This window comes from Oncorhynchus clarkii, chromosome 19 (genome assembly GCF_045791955.1).
Source record: "Oncorhynchus clarkii lewisi isolate Uvic-CL-2024 chromosome 19, UVic_Ocla_1.0, whole genome shotgun sequence".
In the NCBI taxonomy this organism is placed as follows: Eukaryota; Metazoa; Chordata; class Actinopteri; order Salmoniformes; family Salmonidae; genus Oncorhynchus; species Oncorhynchus clarkii.
In genome coordinates, this window is record NC_092165.1 from 47,618,108 (window position 1) to 47,641,256 (window position 23,149).

Sequence of the window (23,149 nt, forward strand, 5' to 3'; positions counted from 1 at the left end):
TGAAGCTCATCTGCATTTCCTGAGGTGCATAAAATTTATCAGCAGCAAAAGAGTGATCAAATTAAAATCCTACATCAGTAGTGATAATAGCCTATCCCAAAACAACAACAGTGTAAGCTTAGTGTGGCCTCTGGTTGTCTGTTTTTTTTTTGGGGGGGGGGGGGGGTGCTCTGCTTGATTCTACAGTCCACTTACAAAATGGTCTCATTCTTCTTAATTTTTCAGAAAACAAGCCTGAAACAATGTCTAAATACTGTTGACATCTAGTGGAAGCCATAGGAACTGCAATTTGTGTCCTAACCATTTAGATCATCTCTAGGCATTCAATTGAAAACTACCCACATCAAAAACTCCCACTTCCTGGATGGATTTTCCTCAGGTTTTATCACTTCTGTTATACTCACAGACATTATTTTAACAGTGTTGGAAACTTTAGTGTTTTCTATTCAATACTACCATGCATATGTATATCCTAGCTTCTGGGCCTGAGTAACAGGCAGTTTACTTTGGGAACGTTTGTCATCCAAACATCAAAATACTGCCCCCTACCCAAGAGAGGTTAACAAGCCCAGGATGCATCACAAGAGCAGAAAGGAACAATCACTCTGCTCATCCTCGCCTGGGTTAACCCTCCCACAGAGGGGGCAGGTTAGCGTCCACAGGTATCTGTGTGGTATCTGTGTACCATCCATATGATGACAGCAGAAAGACATTCAAACTGTAGTTTTATTCCATCTTGCTTAGCGGTTTCCATCATTAATAGCAGACAATGGCTCTGGATTGATGGACACACTATTGGACTGCTATGGTCAGAATGAATGACTCTTAGCTCCACTCTGGCCTTCTATACTGCAGGGTCATGGTGGTGATGGGCTATATATATCAAGCTCCAGCTCTAGCAGGGCTCAACTTGGCTCTGAGGATTTGGCCTGGTAATGGATTACATCGTCAGGCAGGGCAGGAGCAGGCCTCTGGAGTACATCTTCCTCACTGTAATCTCTCCTCACAGGGACAGCTATGCTCAGAACGACATGATCTCTCAACATACAGAGGTGGAAGGGGATCCACTGGGTCTGTACTACCTCATGGGAATGAGAGCTTCACCATGGAGTGGGTTGTATGCATTCATAGTCAGCCTTTGCAACTCCGTTGCTACACCATCTCCCGTGCACTTAATCGTGTGTCTCCCTGTCCCTCTCTCCCAGACTATGTCAGAGAGGGTGATGATGTCAGTGAGTTGGTATGTATGCTCACCCTTGGTTGAGCTGTAGAAAGAGGCTCACTATGACCTGCCTCTGGTCTGTAAGTCTGCTATACCCTCTGCTCTACCAGCATGTGACTGTGGAAGAGTCAGTGCTCAGACACACACACAGACACAGACAATTTCCAGGCACACAGCAGATCACATTTAGTCCATCTCTGGCAGAATGGGAAACGTGGATATTAGTCCAGCCAGCGCTGCTATTATCCCATCATTGTGCAGAGTAGACCCTAGCTGATGTCCCAGACAACAGGACAGAGGACACTACCACCATGTTTCATCCACACGGCTCTACTTTTACCCTCACTTTCTTTGGGAACTCTTTCTGTGGGAACTTTTCTCTGCTGCTCTGGGAACTTGGTGAAACAGGAGCTACTTTTGCTGTTTCACTGTTACTTGATCACTTTTTATAGCAGGTCCAGATTTGGTGTGTTAGCCAGCTGGCGACAGCAGCTGCTGCCCAGTCGTGGTATTAATAAGGCTTACAGGATGTAGTGTCCTCCAGCTTGCCTGGCAGCAGCCTTACTGAGGGATGGGAACTTGGGATGGGCATTGACCAGGGTGTGCCCTGGGGGGAGGCCAGCAAGCCAGGCACATGCAGTCACCCAGAAAAGACAGCCAGTGGATTGGAAGACTCTGTCAGTCACACCCCCAATCTGGCCATCAATACCCACCTCTCACATCTTGGCCAAAATTCTTGAAGTTTTGGCTGCATAAATTTATGCTAGTCGACGTGAGATCATCTGAAAGCTGAGATGGTTACTTTTTTACCAGCCAGTGTTTGAACATTGTTGGTTCCTTAGCTTCAGCTTTGGACTCCCATCCTCCACTCAAGCACCAAAGAATGGTAGGCTTATAATAGTGTGGCCAGGTTGGTGGGAATGCTGGCTCCCACCTTCTGACCCTGGCTGCGACCCTGGTTCTGTAGCACCGTGGATATGGCCAGGCTCCCAAGGTGTTGCCACCTGGAGAATGGTGATGGAACAGGCCTCTGCCATAACTCTGCTGGATAGTCAACCACCAATGCTCCCTAATTCACAATATATTTGCAATATCTTTGCATACCCAGTAGGGTTTGGCCATACTCGTAATTGTATCTGTATATGTACAGTTTATAGTCGGATCAGATGATAATGGTGATCGGAGAAGAAAAAAATGAAACGTTTTTTAATATGCCTAAGTAGATGTGGGCAAAATACCTCCCTGCATGTTCTCACTGCAAATTAGGTGTGTGTCTGTATCCCTCAACTTGCAGCAGGCAGACAAGTTTTCTGTCACTCAGCGTTTTCATTATTTTTACTTCATTTTTTATTTTTTATTTTTTGCCCCGCTTGTAAGATATTTGACACATTTATAGCTTGATAGCAAACGTCCTTTCTGTGGGATTTATCATAGTAGCAGGCAGCAGCAATCTATATTATCAGACCAAAAACATGGAGGAAAAGTAATCGGGTGAAATTATGGAGGAATTCAACTTCACTCTCCAATCAGGGCAATCAAGCAAATTTATTTATAAAGCCCTTCTTACATCAGCTGATGTCAAAATGCTGTACAGAAACCCAGACTAAAACTCCAAACAGCAAACAATGAACCCAGAAAGAAAGAGAGGAACCAGGCTATGAGGGGTGGCCAGTCCTCCTCTGGCTGTGCCGGGTGGAGATTATAACAGGTGGACTGTGGACAGCAAGGAGTCATCAGGCCAGGTAGTCCTGAGGCATGGTCCTAGGGCTCAGGTCCTCCAAGAGTAAGAAAGGGAGAGAGGGCATACTTAAATTCACAAAGGACACCAGATAAGACAGGAGAGATACTCCAGATATAACAGACTGACCCTAGCCCCCTGACACACAAACTACTGCCGCATAAATACTGCAGGCTGAGACGGGAAGGGTCGGGAGACTCTGTGGCCCCGTCCGATGATACCCCCGGACAGGGCCAAACAGGCAGGATATAACCCCACCCAATTTTCCAAAGCACAGCCCCCACACCACTAGAGGGATATCTTCAATCACCATCCTGAGACAAGGCCGAGTATAGCCCACAAAGATTTCCGCCACGCCACAACCCAAGGGGGGAGCGCCAACCCGGACAGGAAGATCACGTCAGTGACACACCCCTCCTAGGGACGGCATGGAAGAGCACCAGTAAGCCAGTGACTGTAATAGGGTTAGAGGCAGAGAATCCCAGTGGAGAGAGGGGAACCTGCCAGGCAGAGACAGCAAGGGCGGTTCGTTGCTCCAGTGCCTTTCCGAGTATCGTAACGGATATGGGTAAGCAGGATGAACGTAGAGCCCGCCCTGTTCTTTACAGACAGGCAAAGTAACCAGATGAGTTCTTTAGACCACGTAGAACCTCGCACATGACTGACATGAGAAAGGTGTATGCTTTTTCTTCGATCACAGCTAATTACAAAAAATACTCTGATCATAATTGTATCCAGAAAATTGCCCATATCTGTTACAATACTCGTTTTGTCCGATTACTCGGCACACCCCTATTACCTAGTATTTCCTAGCATGCCATGTTTTCAGGTTCTCACATAGTGCCAACTAACACTGATGTAAACATGACTATAGATAATTTCCCCTCTCGCCTCTGTCTACACATACAGGGATGTATGCTACCTTTCTCCCACTTATCACTCTCAGCAACCTATCACTTCCTTTTAGATCAAATGTGATTTTGCTTGGCATTGACTTTCAAACCGCAGTCAATGAATGAGAGCGTAAGTACTCTGTGAACGGAAGAACTGCTGTCCTCCCGCTGCAGGCATCTTCCCTCCTGCTGTTGAACATCATACTAATGGAATAATAATAATAATCCCCCCCCCTCTCACCTCTCTGTGCCCTGTTCCATGTCATCTTGCCTGATAACAATCCATCCTCTCTGAGAGACTAAAGCATGTTTAGGATCACCTCTCCTTCTATGTTGTGAATTTGGGGACAGTGTTCCTCGTCCTTCTATTCCTGGGCTACAGTGGTGTCATCATTCAGATGGGCTAATGTGGTACAGGACTTTTTGAGCAAGGCTCAACTCTATAGTACAGTTTTTCATAGTAAGTGTCCGACTTAAAGTAACAGAATTACATTTTGTTTGTTTGATAAACCATAAGGACTCCACATCACACATTCATTAATATCCCCCTTAAGGAATGCCTCACATCGGCCCCCCCGGCTCCTCGTCAGTAATGAAATCGGAAGTGAAAGTGCATGGCCTGGCCATATCAGCTCTAATGATAAAGCGATTACAGTAATAAGTACCTGCAAGATCAGACCTAACTAACGGGATAAAACTCAATGATCTGTCATTAGAGCAGATTACAGGGCAGACACTGGGGAAGCCCTGGCCCAGGGGGAGGAGGGTGCTGAGGGGGTGGGATAGAGACAGGCGTCCGGATAATTGTCTGTAAACGGAGGTCATGAGTCTCCATATCTAATATCTACGCTCTGCTTTAAAATGGGGCTGGGCGTGGAGAATAATTATATCCACTTCCCGAAACGACACTTCCTTGGCCAGCAAACACGTGCCGACGATTCTCATGATAGTCGTATGTTTGACTTAGTGCAGCCTACTCTGAATACTTCAGGACTTGCACACACTGAGGATCTGTGAGTCTAACTCTGCCTCTCTCTCTCATCTTTCTTTCCCTTAGCTGTCCCTTCCTGTCGGTGCAGCTCACCCCAGCCATCCCAGTGATAGGGGGGGTGCTATTTGTCTTTGTGCTGGGGACTCTCTTCAGGACGAGCTTCAGTGACCCGGGGGTCCTGCCCCGAGCTACACCTGACGAGGCTGCAGACCTGGAGAGACAGATCGGTAAGAAGACTTCTATTAGTTTTATGTACTGTATTTATCCCTCCTTCTCAATCATCCCTGTCCACAAACACTCCCTCCTAGGGATGCGAACATTAAAACATTTAAACCAAATTGGGATCCTTAACATTAAGAGAAATCCCTAACCTTTTTTTGTTGTTGCAGAAAGTAAACAGCATAGTGCCCTCAAATGCAACTCTGGACCTCGAAGCCAGTTCCACTGCATTTGATCATTTTCCCCCTCTAATCAGGGACTGATTTAGACCTGGGACACCAGGTGCTTGCAATTAATTACTATCAGGTTGAACAGAAAACCAGCAGGCTCTGGACCTCGTAGGGCAAGAGTTGAATAGCCCTGGCATAGTGGGTCAATTTCAGCAACAACTAAGAGCGTTGAAGCGTGAGACTAACTTCTCCTCTGTTTTAGTGCCCTGGCTACCACACTGTGAACAAACTCATGCACGTTCGCAGGTACTGTGAGAGCAAACTGTTGCATCTCGCTCATCTTTAAAGCCTAATCACTGATGATAGGCCTTGTTGAGTGATTTTGCATCCATTGCTGTTGATTGAAGATAGATGGGCCTAGTGCACAGTTCTGATTCTGTATGCCAGGTGACCTACCTGCCTATACTGTGCCCCTCTCCTCTCTCTTCGTTCCTCGCTTTGAAAGATGTTTGTGTTCCCGGAACGTGGCAAACTAATCGGTCTCCTCCGTCCTAAAAATACTGAATCTCAGGAGTCGATTCTTAGGGGAATCCAACTTTGACACTCAGAAATGGGAGTCGACATCGTGAGTCGATGTGCAAGGAGTTGAGGAATCTGTTATTTTGGAGTCAACCCTACACCACTACGTCATCGTCATTAACAGTTGAAAAAATTGCAGAGAAAGGCAAGCGACAGCAGCAAAGTCCTATATGGCAATACTTTTAGAAGTTAAACGAGGAAATGCAAACATTGCGAGGTGTAATTAAGGTACAGTAATGGTAGTACAGGTGCAATGCTTATTAACCATCTGAAATGGACTCGCCTTGAGACGCAAATGTGGAATTTTCTGAATTTTTCTTAATGTTTTAACAGAACCAGTTTATTTTCTATTCGTCATGTCACTCAATCCCACACGTCACACACATCCTCCTTTTCCTCTCCTCCTTTCCCTGTCTCCTTCTCATGTCCTCACCTTATCTTTCACTGTCTCTCTCCCTGACCTCCACCTGCTATGCCCAGACCAGTGGTCATGTTGTTAGCTGTGACTGATGCCTCTCCCCCTCGGGCAGTGGTGTGCCAGTTGTCCCCTGGCAGGTCAAAGGTCATCTAGTCTCATTATGGAGCAAGCTTCTGACAGTCTTTTCTGCTGATGTGGGCTGAGCCAGGAGGAACTGTCCTACTCCTCTGACATCTCCAGAGTCACAACTGTGTGAGAGAGAGAACTGAGAGCAAACACTGTCAAACCTAGCTTTGCTCTTTTCGGTCTCCTGTAAGCCTCTCGAGAAGAGCCTAAACCAGAAGAGCCGTTCTGAGCTGCTCTGTGGAATGAAGCTTTGCTTAGCTATAGAAGCTGCCAAGTCTGGAGCTTCCCTGGATGATAATGATGATGATGCTGATGATGAAATATAGAAATGGTATTGTTGGTTGGTGTTTGTTCAAGTGTCTCTCTGTCTGGCGGCAATCTGTTTTTTCCTCTTTCATTGAGACCTCACATTTGATACGAGACGTGATCAACTTTAAGACCAATAAATACATTTGGAAGTATAGGCCTATATCGTTTCTCTCACTTTTGATAGACTCCTGTTAAGCAGCTTTTGGTGAAACCTAGCTACTGTACTTTCCCACTGTGAATCTCTTATATGATAATCTATATACATTAACTCCTTTGAGATACTGAGTGTACAAAACATTAAGAACAGCTGCTCTTTCCATTAGACTGACAAGGTGAAATCTATGATCCCTTATTGATGTCACTTGTTAAATACACTTCATCTACACTTCAGTCAGTGTAGATGAAGGGGAGGACACCGGTTAAAGTAGGATTTTGAAACCTTGAAACAATTGTGACATGGATTGTGTATGTGTGCCATTCAGAAGGTGACAAAATATTTAAGTGTCTTTCGAATTGGTTATGGTAGTAGGTGCCAGGCGCACCAGTTTGTGTCAAGAACTGCAATGCCCCTGGGTTTTTCTAGAACAGTTGAAAACAGTTTGCTGTGTCAATCAAGGATGGACATCCAAAGGACATCCATCCAACTTGACACAACTGTAGGAAGCATTGGAGTCAACATATGCCAGCATCCCTGTGCAACGCTTTCAACACCTTGTAGAGTCCATGCCCCAACGAATTGAGGCTGTTCTGAGGGAGAAAGGGTGTGCCACTCATGATTAGGAAGGTGTTGTTAATGTTTTGTATACACAGTGTATTATGCTCTTATCTGTGTCAGGAGTCTGAATCAGGAGTTGTTCTTCAGGCCCTCGTTAAAAAAAACAGCAGAGTGGTGTTTTTATTCATCTTGTTTGGAGACTTAAGCTTTGGGAGGGAGCGGAGGCATGGTAGCACAGAAAGGACTCGAAGCTTTGGGAGGGAGCGGAGGCATGGTAGCACTCGCTCTGCCCCCCCCCCCCCCCCCCCCCCCCCCCCCCCCCCCCCCCTTCAGTTAATGTCAACGTGTGTGTCATCAGAGAATGCACTCTGAATGAACTCTGCCCTGCATCTGCTGTGGGAACTTGAGCCCATTACACCTCTTCAAAACTACGTCTCCCATGTTCTTACAGTGCAGTAGCTCTGGAGTCCATCCCAGGAGGACCTACCACTACCATGCCCATGTTTGTCATTGTCAGCGTCCAAACAAATTGCCTCTTGCCCAGGTCCAAGGGTATATCTGTAGTGGTGTACCAAGCATTGATTTGCTGCTACCTAGATCCAGCCATAACTGTATATTTACCTCTTCTTGATAGAAACCTCTGAATCCAGCTATTACACACTGATGATTTTAGGAGAATGTTGGGGCACCCATCCAGGCCAAGTACATAGCATTCCTCCAGTTTGTGAAAGCTGCAGTCCTGACTAATGCTACCCATACAACCACCTCAGGCTATAGCTCTTTTTTCAGGAATCCCAGGTTCAACCCACTGACAGAAAGATCCCTGGTAGTTCTGATAGTGAGGAGAGAGGAAAAAGCCATGTTAAAGGTCCAATCAGCTATTTAAACAACAACAAAGCACACTCACTGCCAGTGTTTTGGTAAAAAGCTGAAGAATGGGGCTGGAGAAATGTAATCATTCTCAAATTCATAAGCTGCTATGGATGCAAGGACTGACCATCGATGATATCAAAATGATAGCTTTAACCATGTTTTGAGGCTTTTCAGTTTTTAACATTTACTTTGTTTACAAATATTGGAGTAAAACAATCTTATGTTTTGGGTTTTGATGGGGTAGAACAGTTCAACTAAGATCATGAAGAATTTATAAGTTTATATTCTTGAGTAAATATAATGAATTTACAAGTCCAGAAATGGATGTCGCAACTGCTGATTGACCCTTCTAAATGCCGACTCTCTGCCCCCCTCCCCCCAACCATTGCCCACTGTAATGCTCTATTCATGGTGTGGCTGGATGATATGCAGATGCATTAGAGCAAATCTGTTAGCACTTACCCTGATCCAGCTCCTACAAGGAGTTGGCATCCTCTGCTCTGGACGCTCACTCACTCTGTTTCTTTTTTTATCTCTGTCTTCACTACATCTTCACATTCCTGGATCCATCTTTCCCCTCTTTCTCTTTCTTTCACTATATTGCATTAATCTCTCTGGCCTGCTCTCTGTCACCAACTTTTCCATCTCCCTTTCCATCAAACACACACACGTACGTCAGGGCTCATTCCTCACATTTCCAGACTGTATTTCTCAGGCTGACTGTTGTACTGTTCCCATTCCTCCTCAGACCAGCCCAGACAGCCATGCTTTCCTCTCCTCTAGTAGTGCAGCATCCTTATATAACTATACACACAAGCACGCACGCACGAACACACACACACACTAACAGCAAGTCTCTGAGGAGAAGACTGGCCTTGTCTGCAGAGGAGCAATCCTTGTTTTCTCTTGTTAGTGGTGCTCTCTCTCTGTGTGCTTCACAGCATTAGGAGAACGTGTGAGTATGCAGTGTTGACATAACATGGTTTGTTGTCTGCTCTTTTTCGCTGGATTAGCATTCCACAGCCCACTCTGCTGCTGGTATGAAATAGTTGCTTCCTTTACAGCGTATGGTGTCATGAAGCTGATGATGGGTTTTAACTGTCAGTGTTAACAGAGTTGTAACTGTGCCGACACAGACTAGAAACTCACTGGCAACTCGGCTTCGTGTCATCATCTCCCTGCCTGCCTGGGTTAATATGTTGTGGGGAAATACCAGAGTCTGGCAGCCCGTCTGTAAATGGGCTGATAGAGCCACCACTTCAACTCAAATTTCTGTTTTTATTTTTACAAGCCCACATTGTCTAGCAGTGTTTATGTTTGAAACAGACTCCTGGGCCTATGAGAGATGAGAGAACATTGTATCTCATCCAAAAGTATTTATTGTTAACTGTATTTTGGTTCTGTTTCTTGGTTGTTTTTAATTAGTTTGATTCCATTTGAAAGACAGTGTTGAAGGTAACGAGCCGTGGGTTCACAGGACCAGGTCTGATGTTTGGTGAGTGAATGACTAAATATAGGCACATTGAGTCATGGATCTGGTTCTTCTGGAATAGTGGAGGGACTGGGTCACAGAGGGAGAGAGATATAGCCCTCTAGACACCACTACGGGAACATAACCAACAGAAATGGGTCACATCTCCTGCAGCTCTGTCACAGATTACTGCACCTGTACATAGCCCACCTATAATTTAGCCCAAACAACTACCTCTTTCCCTACTGTATTTATTTTATTTATTTATTTATTTTGCTCCTTTGCACCCCATTATTTGTATTTCTACTTTGCACATTCTACCAATGCAAATCTACCATTCCAGTGTTTTACTTGCTATATTGTATTTACTTTGCCACCATGGCCTTTTTTTGCCTTTACTTCTCTTATCTCACCTCCATGTGCTCACGTCGTATATAGACTTGTTTATACTGTATTATTGACTGTATGTTTGTTTTACTCCATGTGTAAGTCTGTGTCGTTGTATGTGTCGAACTGCTTTGCTTTATCTTGGCCAGGTCGCAATTGTAAATGAGAACTTGTTCTCCACTTGCCTACCTGGTTAAATAAAGTTTAAATAAAATAAAAAACACGCTGGGTATGTACATAGTCCATGGTAGGCTTTGAGGGGACTCCTACTCTAGGTACACCTATAGATCATCCCTTGGCAGTAGTAGGCCTTACTGTAGACTACTTTATTACTGACCTCAACCCAGTCTCTCAGAGCGTTCAGTCAGCCCACTGACACCCCTATCAGATCACAGCAAAATCTACACTACCGTAGAGAAGTTAAAAGGCTAATTGATCATTAGAAAACCCTTTTGCAGTTATGCTAGCACAGCTGAAAACAGTTTTTCTGATTTAAAGAAGCAGTAAAACTGGCCGCCTTTAGACTAGTTGAGTATCTGGAGCATCAGCATTTGTGGGTTTGATTACAGGCTCAAAATGGCCAGAAACAAAGTACTTTCTTCTGTAACTCGTCAGTCTATTCTTGTTCGGAGAAATGAAGGCTATTCCATGCGAGAAATTGCCAAGAAACTGAAGATCTCATACAACACTGTGGACTACTCTCTTCACAGAAAAGCGCAACCTGGCTCTAACCAGAATAGAAAGAGGAGTGGAAGGCCCCGGTGCACAACTGAGCAAGAGGACACGTACATTAGAGTGTCTAGTTAGAGAAACAGACACCTCACAAGTCCTCAACTGGCAGCTTCATTAAATAGTTACGCAAAACACCAGTCTCAACATCAACAGGGATGAGGTGATTCCGGGATGCTGGCCTTCTAAGCAGAGTTCCTCTGTCCAGTGTCTGTGTTCTTTTGCCCATCTTAATATTTTGTTTTTATTGGCCAGTCAATATGGCTTTTTCTCTGTCTAGAAGGCCAGCATCCCGGAGTCGCCTCTTCACTGTTATCTCAAGTTGAGGGAGCGTGCAGTTGGCATGCTGACCTCAGCAATGTCCACCAGAGCTGTTGACTGAGAATTGAGTGATTATTTCTCTACCATAAGCCGCCTTCAACTTCGTTTTAGAAACATTTTCAGTACGTCCAACCGGCCTCACAACCGCAGACCATGTGTATGGCTTTGTGTGGGCGGACCTCCACATCCGGCTTCTTCACCTGCTGGATCATGAAAGACCAGCCACCTGGACAGCTGATGAAACTGGGTTTGCACGACCAAAGATCATGGGAAGCTCATCTGCGTGTTCATCATCCTCACCAGGGTCTTGACCTGACAGCAGTTTTGTGTCCTGACAAACTTCAGTGGGAAAATGTTCACCTTCGATGGCCACTGGCATGCGGGAGAAGTGTGCTCTTCACGGATGAATCCCGGTTTCAACTGTACCGGGCATATGGCAGACGTGGGCGAGTGGATTGCTGATGTCAATGTTGTGAACAGTGCCCCATGGTGGTGGAGTTATGGTATAGGCAGGCAATAGCTATGGAGAACGAACACAATTGCATTTTATCGATGGCAGTTTGAATGCACAGAGAACGTGACGAGACCCCGAGGCCCATTGTTGTGCCATTCCTCCACCGCCATCACCTCATGTTTCAGCATGATAATGCACGGTCACAAGGATCTGTACACAATTCCTGGAAGCTGAAAAATGTATGTTCTTCCATGGCCTGCATACTCCGACATATCACTCATTGAGCATGTTTTGAGAAGCTCTGGATCGACGTAGACAATAGCATGTTCCAGTTTCCACCAATATCCAACAACTACGCACAGCCATTGAAGAGGAGTGGGACACCATTCCATAGGCCACAATCACCAGCTTGATCATCTCTATGTGAAGGATTTTAATTGGTGGTAGAATGAGTTGGGATTCATTGTTTAGCTACATGTCTAAACAAAAGACACCATTTCGCTAGATGATTACATGACCCATCAAGTTAGACAGGTGTGTATGGGGGTGATTATGGTCGTCTTTTGTATTTCATGAACGGTACATGTCTAGACAACAGTGACCAATCCACTTAGACAGATGTGGCTGGGAGGTGGTTATAGTATTTCCTTCACATGACCCATGAATTTAGAAAAGTGTGTCTGGGCAAGTGTTATTTAAAATACTTTTATCTGGTCATTTTCTGTCTTTGATCATTCTATTATGCAAATATGCAAGTAACCATTTCACTATACTGTTTACATCTTTTTGTATCCTGTGCATGTGTCAAATACACTGTCTTTACCAGAGAGGGTAATGTGAAGAACATATTTTTGTATCCTGTGCACGTGACAAATACACTGTCTTTACCAGAGAGGGTAATGTGAAGAACATCTTTTTGTATCCTGTGCACGTGACAAATACACTGTCTTTACCAGAGAGGGTAATGTGAAGAACATGACTTTCACCAAAGTCTGGTGCTTAGCACCTAGATCTTCTGCACAGATTCTGTCAGACCTGGCCTTGACAGTGAATCTCAGTAAGACAAAAATAAAGGTCCAAAAAAGGTCCAGTCACCAGGACCAGAATTACAAATTCCTTCTAGACACCGTTGTCCTAGAGCACACGAAAACTATACGTACCTTGGCCTAACATCAATCAATCAAATGTATTTATAAAGCCCTTTTTACATCAGCAGATGTTACAAAGTTATATACAGAATCCCAGCCTAAAACACTAAACAGCAAGCAACGCAGATGTAGAAGCACGGTGGGAAAACACAGGTAACCTCCACAAGGCTGTGAATGATCTGAGACAAGGCAAGAAGGGCCTTCTATGCCATCAAAAGGGAACATAAAACTCAACATCACAATTAGGATCTGGCTAAAAATAATTCAGTCAGAACCCTCTGGTTGTGAGTTCTGGGGTCCACTCACTAACCAAGAATTCACAAAATGGAATAAACATCCAATTGAGACTTAATGCAGAAATATACTTAGCGTACAACGCAAAACCTCAAACAATGCATACAGAGCAGAATTAGGACCATGCCCACTAGTTATCAACAATCCAGAAAAGAGCAGTTAAATTGTACAACCACCTAAAGGAAGTGATGCCACCACAAAGCCCACTCTACAGAGAGATGAACTCAGCCAGCTGGTTCTGGGGCTGGTTCACAAACAGGGCCCCAGGACCAAAACATATTTAGACACAACCAAATTCTGAAAAGATAACTATTTGATACACTAAAAATAATCAACCAAAAAAACAAAGCAAATTGGAATGTTATCTGGCCCTAAACAGAGAGTACACAGTGGCAAAATACCTGACCACTATGCACACACTCTGCCACAGCAGACCTGGCTCTCACGAGAGGACGAGCTATGTGCTCACTGAGCTACACCTAACCTCCTGGCAAATGTATAACCACAGAGAAACATATTTCACACAGACCCACAAAGAATTTGAAAACAAATCAAACATGGATAAACTTCCATATCGGTTAGGTGAAATACTGCAACGTGCAATCACAGCAGCAAGATGTGGTTTATCTGTTGATTTATTTACCCTTTCACATACTTCAACTATTTGCACGTTGTTACAACACTGTACATGGCCAATAATAATATTTGAAATGTCTATAGTATTTTAAAACTTGAGTTTAATGTTGTTTATTTCCCTTTGTTTATTCCATTTGCTTTGACAATGGATGTCAATGTTTCATATTCCAATAAAGCCTTTTTGAATTGAATTGAAAGCGGTGGCTCTCCCTGCCTCAGCGCCCTTCATGGTGTGAGAGGAGGAAGGAATTTAGCTTATAGTTTCTGCATGCTGTGTTCCACTTTGTTTATGCTACAGCTCTGTGGTCAGTCGCAATTTGCAGACAAAAACACGACAAAGAAAGAAAGACAGATAGTGGGGGCTTGGAACGAGGGAGAGAGTGGAGGGACAGGAGGGGAGTGTGAGGGCTCCCTGTGTCCGTGTGAAAGGTGTCCTGTGGTGGCCAGCTGATAGGCGATAGAGGGTGATGTGATTATCAGGTCCCTGAAGTGCGATCTATCACACATTACACTCTGCTCTGTCAAGAACCATACACACCCTCCACGGGGGAACAGCAATGCTGGGAGACAGGCTGTCTGCAGTCTCTCACTCATTCTCTCGCTCGCTCACTCACTCACTCTCTCTCACACACACACACACACACACACAAAGTGTGTATCCACCGGGCTATTGAATGAGCCAGGGGTGAAAGCAAAATGAAAAAGGTGAAATAGAATAAAAGAGGAAAACTAAATGTGATCAGTTTAACCTGTTCAAGGTAATGTGATATAAACTAGAGGGCGACCGACTAATCGGAACGGCCGATTTAATTAGGGCCAATTTCAAGTTTTCATAACAATCGGTAATCGTCATTTTTGGACACCGATTATGGCCGATTACATTGCACTCCACGAGGAGACTGCGTGGCAGGCTGAGTACCTGTTATGCGAGTGCAACAAGGAGCCTAGGCAAGGTGCTAGCTAGCATTAAACTTATCTTGTAAAAAACAATCAATTTTAACATAAATTAGTAATGTAGTTAACTAGGGATTATCTAGCTTGTCTTGTGTTGCATTTAATCGATGAGGTGCCTGTTCATTTATCATTGAATCACAGCCTACTTCATCAAACGGGTGATTTAACAAGCGCATTCGTGAAAAAAGCGCTGTCGTTGCACCAATGTGTACCTAACCATAAACATCAATGACTTTCTTAAAATCAATACACAGAAGTATATGGGTATATGCAGCAGTTTGGGCTGCCTGGCTCGTTGCGAACTGTGTGAAGACCATTTCTTCCTAACAAAGACAGCCAACTTCACCCAACGGGGGATGATTTAACAAAAGCTAATTTGTGAAAAAAGCACAATCGTTGCACGAATGTACCTAACCATAAACATCAATGCCTTTCTTAAAATCAATACACAGAAGTATATATTTTTAAACCTGCATATTTAGTTAAAAGCAATCTATGTTAGCAGGCAATATTAACTAGGCAAATTGTGTCACTTCTCTTGCGTTCATTATGACATTACATTGAAGGTTGTGCAATGTAACAGCAATATTTAGGCTTATAGATGCCACCTGTTAGATAAAATATAGGACGGTTCCGAATTTCACTGAAAGAATAAACGTTTTGTTTTCGAAATGATAGTTTCCGGATTTGTCCATATTAATGACCTAACGCTCGTATTTCTGTGTGTTATTATATTAGATTGAAGTCTATGATTTGATAGAGCAGTCTGACTGAGCGGTGGTAGGCAGCAGCAGGCTCGTAAGCATTCATTCAAACAGCACTTTAGTGCGTTTTGCCAGCAGCTCTTCGCTGTGCTTCAAGCATTGCGCTGTTTATGACTTCAAGCCTATCAACTCCCGAGATTAGGCTGGCAATAATAAAGTACCTATTAGAACATCCAATAGTCAAAGGTATATGAAATGCAAATTGTATAGAGAGAAATAGTCCAATAATAACTACAACCTAAAACTTCTTACCTGGGAATATTGAAGACTCATGTTAAAAGGAACCACCACCTCTCATATGTTCTCATGTTCTGAGCAAGGAACTTAAACGTTAGCTTTTTTACATGGCACATATTGCACTTTTACTTTCTTCTCCAACACTGTTGTTGCATTATTTAAACCAAATTGAACATGTTTCTTAATTTATTTGAGACTAAATAGATTTTATTGATGTATTATATTAAGTTAAAATAAAAGTGTTCATTGTTCATTCAGTATTGTTGTAATTGTCATTATTACAAATATATATATAAAATCGTCCGATTTAATTCGTATCAGCTTTTTTTTTGGTCCCCCAATAGTTGGTATCGGCGTTAAAAATCATAATCGGTCGACCTCTAATATAAACATCTATGTATTTAATTTATTTAACCATGCCAGTAATTTAAGAATCAGACCTCAATAGCAATACAAATAAACAAGCATGATAAATACACTAAACAAAACTATAAATGCAACATTCAAACATTTTACTGAGTTACAGTTCATATACGGAAATCAGTCGATTTAAATAAATTCATTAGCCTCTAATCTATGGATTGCATCTGTTAGTCACAAAAAAATATGCATCTATTGGTCACCTTAAAAAAATTAAAACATATATTGGGGTAGTAGGGGCTTGGATCAGAAAACCAGTGGTGTGACCACCTCATGCAGCACGGCACATCTTCGCATATAGTTGATCAGGCTGTTGATTGTGGCCTGTGGAATGTTGTTCCACTCTTCAACGGCTGTGCGAAATTGCTGGAAATTGGTGGGAACTGGAACACGCTATCATACATGTCGACCCAGAGCATCCCACACATGCTCAATGGGTAACCTGTCTGGTGAGTATGCAGGCCATGGAAGAACTGGGACATTTTCAGCTTCCAGGAATTGTTTACAGATCCTTATGACATGGGGCAGTGCATTATCATACTGAAACATAAGGTGATGGAGGTGGAGGAATGGCACGACAATGGGCCTCAGGATCTCGTCAGGGTATCTCTGTGCATTCAAATTGCCATCAATAAGATGCAATTGTGTTCATTGTCCGTAGCTATTGCCTGCCCATACATAACCCCACCTCCACCATGGGGCACTCTGTTCACATTGTTGCCATCAGCAAACCACTCGCCCACACAATGTCTGCTTAATGCCCGGTACAGCTGAAACTGGGATTCCGTGAAGAGCTTACTTCTCCCGCATGCCAGTGGCCATCGAAGGTGAACATTTTCCCACTGCATTTGGTTACGACCCTGGTGAGGACGATGAACACACAGATGAGCTTCCTAGATGATCTTTGGTTGTGCAAACCCACAGTTTCATCAGCTGTCTGGGTGGCTGGTCTTTCATGATCCCGCAGGTGAAGAAGCCAGATGTGGAGGTCCTGGGCTGGTGTGGTTACACATGGTCTGCGGTTGTGTGCCATGTTGGACAAGCTGCCAAATTCTCTAAAGCGACGGAGGCAGCTTATGGTTGAAAAATTAACATTGAATTCTCTGTCAATAGCGCTGACTGCAGACATTTCTTAAGTCAGCATGCCAATTGCACACTCCCTCATCTTGAGACATCAATGGCATGTTGTGACAAAACTGTACATTTTGTGTGGCCTTTTATTGTCCCCAACACAAGGTGCACCTGTGTAAAGACCATGCTGTTTAATCAGCTTCTTGATATGCTACACCTGTCAGGTGGATGGACTATCTTGGCAAAGGAGAAATGCTGACTAACAGGAATGTGAAGAGATTTGTGCACAACATTTGAGAGAAATAAGCTTTTTGTGATTATGGAACATTTCTGGGATCTTTTGTTTCAGCTCATGAAACATGGGACCAACACTTTACATGTTGCGTTTATATTTTTGTTCAGTGTATAATGATACTACAGCAGTATTGGTATACTGTAGTGACCCTATGTGACCTGGATTGACTGTGTGGACCTTTAAAACCATAGAATCAGGTTTTAGAATGGACATTGAACCTTACGATTCCTAATCTTTTGGTTTCTGTACCCCGAATCACATTTAGCTTTGTCCGGAGCAGCCACAAAGTACTTCCTCGTGTGCATTTTACCAGTCTTCCCGAGTACCCTGTCGAGATAACCCAAGTACCACTTGGAGTACAATACCCCAGTTTGGGTACTACTATCTTAGTGTACCTGTGTGGTCCTCAAAAGGATACCGACTGCTACTGATGATTGGCGTCATGGTGTGCACAATCTCCAGTTAGTCTCCGGCCCAAGTTTTTTTATATATATATATTTTTCACCTTTATTTAACCAGGTAGGCTAGTTGAGAACAAGTTCTCATTTACAACTGCGACCTGGCCAAGATAAAGCATAGCAGTGTGAACAGACAACAACACAGTTACACATGGAGTAAGCAATAAACAAGTCAATAACACAGTAGAAAAAAAAAAGAGTCTATATACATTGTGTGCAAAAGGCATGAGGCGAATAATTACAATTTAGCAGATTAACACTGGAGTGATAAATGATCAGATGGTCATGTGCAGGTAGAGATACTGGTGTGCAAAAGAGCAGAAAAGTAAATAAATAAAAACAGTATGGGGATGAGGTAGGTAAATTGGGTAGGCTATTTACCGATGGACTATGTACAGCTGCAGCGATCGGTTAGCTGCTCAGATAGCAGATGTTTGAAGTTGGTGAGTTCAGCAAGTTTTGCAATTCGTCACAGTCACAGGCAGCAGAGAACTGGAAGGAAAGGCGGCCAACTTAGGTGTTGGCTTTAGGAATGATCAGTGAGATACACCTGCTGGAGCGCGTGCTACGGGTGGGTGTTGCCATTGTGACCAGTGAACTGAGAAAAGGCGGAGCTTTACCTAGCATGGACTTGTAGATGACCTGGAGCCAGTGGGTCTGGCGACGAATATGTAGCGAGGACCAGGCGACTAGAGCATACAGGTCGCAGTGGTGGGTGGTATAAGGTGCTTTAGTAACAAAACGGATGGCACTGTGATAACTGCATCCAGTTTGCTGAGTAGAGTATTGGAAGCTGTTTTGTAGATGACATCGCCGAAGCCGAGGATTGGTAGGATGGTAAGTTTGTCGGCGTGAGTGAAGGAGGCTTTGTTGCGGAATAGAAAGCCGACTCTAGATTGAATTTTAGATTGGAGATGTTTGATATGAGTCTGGAAGGAGAGTTTACAGTCTAGCCAGACACCTAGGTACTTATAGATGTCCACATATTCTAGGTGGGAATCATCCAGGGTGGTGATGCTATTCGGGCGTGCGTGTGCAGCGAGCGGGTGAACGGTTGAAAAGCATGCATTTGGTTTTACTAGCGTTTAAGAGCAGTTGGAGGCCACGGAAGGAGTGTTGTATGGCATTGAAGCTTGTTTAGAGGTTAGATAGCACAGTGTCCAAGGAAGGGCCAGTAGTATACAGAATGGTGTCGTCTGCGTAGAGGTGGATCAGGGAATCGCCCGCAGCAAGAGCAACATCATTGATATATACAGAGAAAAGAGTCGGCCTGAGAATTTAACCCTGTGGCACCCCCATAGAGACTGCCAGAGGACCGGACAACATGCCCTACGATTTGACACACTGAACTCTGTCTGCAAAGTAGTTGGTGAACCAGGCAAGGCAGTCATTAGAAAAACCGAGGCTACTGAGTCTGTCGATAAGAATATGGTGATTGACAGAGTCGAAAGCCTTGGCAAGGTCGATGAAGATGGCTGCACAGTACTGTCTTTTATCGATGGCGGTTATGATATCGTTTAGTACCTTGAGCGTGGCTTAGGTGCACCCGTGACCGGCTCGGAAACCAGATTGCACAGCGGAGAAGGTAAGGTGGGATTTGAGATGGTCAGTGATCTGTTTGTTGACTAGGCTTTCGAAGACCTTAGATAGGCAGGGCAGGATTGTTATAGGTCTGTAACAGTTTGGGTCCAGGGTGTCTCCCCCTTTGAAGAGGGGGATGACTGCAGCAGCTTTCCAATCCTTGGGGATCTCAGACGATATGAGAGGTTGAATAGGCTGGTAATAGGGGTGGCGGCGGATAGTTTCAGAATAGAGGGTCCAGATAGTCAAGACCAGCTGATTTGTACGGGTCCAGGTTTTGCAGCTCTTTCAGAACATCTGCTATCTGGATTTGGGTAAAGGAGAAGCTGGGGAGGCTTGGGCGAGTAGCTGGGGGGGGGGGGGGGGTGGAGCTGTTGGCCGAGTTTGGATTAGCCAGGTGGAAGGCATGGCCAGCCGTTGAGAAATGCTTGTTGAAGTTTTCGATTATCATGGATTTATCAGTGATGACCGTGTTACCTAGCCTCAGTGCAGTGGGCAGCTGGGAGGAGGTACTCTTGTTCTCCATGGACTTTAGTGTCCCAGAACTTTTTGGAGTTAGAGCTACGGGATGCAAATTTCTCCTTGAAAAAGCTGGCCTTTGCTTTCCTGACTGACTGCGTGTATTGGTTTCTGACTTCCCTGAACAGTTGCATATCGCGGGGACTATTCAACGCTATTGTAGTCCGCCACAGGATGTTTTTGTGCTGGTCGAGGGCAGTCAGGTCTGGAGTGAACCAAGGGCTATAGTTCTGCATTTTTTGAACGGAGCATGCTTATCTAAGATGGTGAGGAAGTTACTTTTAAAGAATGACCAGGCATCCTCAACTGACGGGATGATGTCAATATCTTTCCAGGATACCCGGGCCAGGTCAATTAGAAAGGCCTGCTCGCAGAAGTGTTTTAGCGAGTGTTTGACAGTGATGAGGGGTGGTCGTTTGACTGCGGACCCGTAGCGGATACAGGCAATGAGGCAGTGATCGCTGAGATCCTGATTGAAGACAGCGGAGGTGTATTTGGAGGGCCAGTTGGTCAGGATAACGTCTATGAGGGTGCCCTTGTTTACAGATTTAGGGTTGTACCTGGTGGGTTCCTTGATGATTTGTGAGAGATTGAGGGCATCCAGCTTAGATTGTAGGACTGCCGGGGTGTTAAGCACATCCCAGTTTAGGTCACGTAACAGAACAAACTCTGAAGATAGATGGGGGGGCGATCAATTCACAAATGGTGTCCAGGGCACAGCTGGGAGCTGAGGGGGGTTGGTAGCAGGCTGCAACAGTGAGAGACTTATTTCTGGAGAGAGTAATTTTTAAAATTAGTAGTTCGAACTGTTTGGGTATGGACCTGGAAAGTATAACATTACTTTGCAGGCTATCTCTGCAGTAGACTGCAACTCCGCCCCCTTTGGCAGTTCTATCTTGACGGAAAATGTTATATTTGGGTATGGAAATCTCAGAATTTTTGGTGGCCTTCCTAAGCCAGGATTCAGACACGGCAAGGACATCAGGGTTGGCAGAGTGTGCTAACGCAGTGAGTAAAACAAACTTAGGGAGGAGGCTTCTGATGTTGACATGCATGAAACCAAGGCTTTTTCGATCACAGAAGTCAACAAATGAGGGTGCCTGGGGACATGCAGGGCCTGGGTTTACCTCCACATCACCCGCGGAACAAAGGAGGAGTAGTATGAGGGTGCGGCTAAAGGCTATCAAAACTGGTCGCCTAGAGCGTTGGGGACAAAGAATAAAAGGAGCAGATTTCTGGGTGTGGTAGAATATATTCAGGGCATAATGTGCAGATGGGTATGGTGGGGTGCGGGTACAGCGGAGGTAAACCCAGGCACTGGGTGATGATCAGAGAGGTTGTATCTCTGGACATGCTAGTTGTAATGGGTGAGGTCACCACATGTGTGGGAGGTGGTACAAAGGAGGTATCAGAGGTATGAAGAGTGAAACTAGGGGCTCCATTGTAAACTAAAACAATGATAACTAACCTGAACAACATTATACAAGGCATATTGACATTTGAGAGAGACATACAGCGAGGCATAAAGTAATCGCAGGTCTTGTTTTAGCAAGCTCTCCAAATCAACAGGTGAGACAACAACAGCTAATCAGCTAGCACAACAACAGCAGGTAAAATGGCGATGACTAGGCAGAGAGGGTCGGATTAACTACACACAGAGCCTGAGTTCGCGGCTGGGGCCGACAGATAAAAAAAAAAAAATAAACAGAATGGAGTACCGTGATTAATGGACAGTCCAGCAGGCATCAGCTATGTAGCGAAGTGATCAAGTGCTTGTGTTACGTTGTTCAGCTTATGTTGTCAGAGCGTGTGCTGTGAGCTCTTCACATGGTGAAGTAATGTTTGACTGCAACTGAACTGCTGGTTCCTTTATTCCCAGCACCCTCATTAATAAGTAATGCTGTTGTCTTCTATTCAAAGTGGTACAGGGCTCAAGTTCACCTCTGGTATTGATCTGTTGTGAAACTACATACTGAATGGGACAGGACAAGGTGCCTCTTCAATGTTTCCCAATGTCTGGGATGCAGTGTTTGTGTCCAATTATGGGGAGTGTTGTGTTTTCAGTCCTGCTCGGTCCTGTCCTCAACTTTCTTTTGAGGAAAGGGCTCAGTGGATAAAGCCTGCTGTGTAAGTCAATGAGCACCTGTCCCTGCTCTGAGTGTGACTGTGAACTGAGGATTAGTATATCGATCACCACTGTTACTGCAGCTCGTCTTTCCATGCATCATGTCTGTCTGTCTGCCATATTTAGCAGTGCAGGCCCTGGTCAGACGTGGCATTGCTGCAGAGACTGAGAGACTGGCATCCTCCAGGCGGAAGCATGCCAACTTCAAAGGCTTTCATTACCGGAACCAGGCAGGATATGTCTCTTCTGCTGTGCGTGCCAGAGACCTAGTGATAGGCTAGCCAGTAAATGTCAGAGGATGTTTCTAAAGCCAGTGGCCATGCTAAACTCCTGCTCATATCCCAGTGTGTGTATGATGGAGAGGAATATAATGAGGATTCACTGACATTTAAGGTTCTTATTGGCTGCAACTGGACCCTATATGATTATTTTGAGCGTTTCAGTCAATGCTGCTGAGAAATCAAACAATCCATGTTTGTGTGTTTGTACGTGTGAGTGCATGCTGTGTGTTGTCGACAAATGCATTCAATCAGGAGGGCTTTACTTATAGTTAACAGCTCTCCTCTCCATCGTTCTCCATCCTCCCACCCTTCTATCCCTCTATTCTCCTCCTGCCCACACTGGCAGACAGACCATCCTGTTACAGGCGGAGCAGAGGAGAGGCACAGCAGTGGAACCGGGGTTATAGACTCACCACAGTACTCTTGTCTGCCTGTCAGACATGTCTTTAGCCCTCAGAGGATGTGCTCCAAACTGTTTCCTCCTCAGTCACATGGTGTGACTGGGCATGCATCACTGTCTTATACAGAACATCACAAAGTAGATTGACTGACACAGTTTTCTATCAAGATAAAACTCACAATGATGAACCTTGTCTCTTTGCTCCTGCATAATATTGGCAACATTTGAGTTAGTATTTTGTGGCTAGATACGGTTCTAGAGTCTGACTGACTGATAGCTGCTCTGGTAGAGGAGGAGAGGGTTGAGTGACTGCCTCAGTGAGGACGTGGAACTGGTCTCGCTGAACCAGAG

At 44.6% G+C, this 23,149-nt stretch overlaps 1 protein-coding gene across 6 annotated transcripts in view; it reads left to right on the forward strand.

Moving 5' to 3' along the window:
• The window catches only part of LOC139375322 (palmitoyltransferase ZDHHC14-like), a 90,382-nt gene that overhangs the window by 29,681 nt on the left and 37,552 nt on the right, over positions 1-23,149 (forward strand). For all 6 annotated transcript variants that reach the window (XM_071116996.1, XM_071116995.1, XM_071116991.1 and 3 more), the window contains one exon: positions 4,911-5,071. In XM_071116996.1, the coding sequence (XP_070973097.1) occupies positions 4,911-5,071 (161 nt within the window). The remainder of the gene's footprint in view (positions 1-4,910; positions 5,072-23,149) is intronic.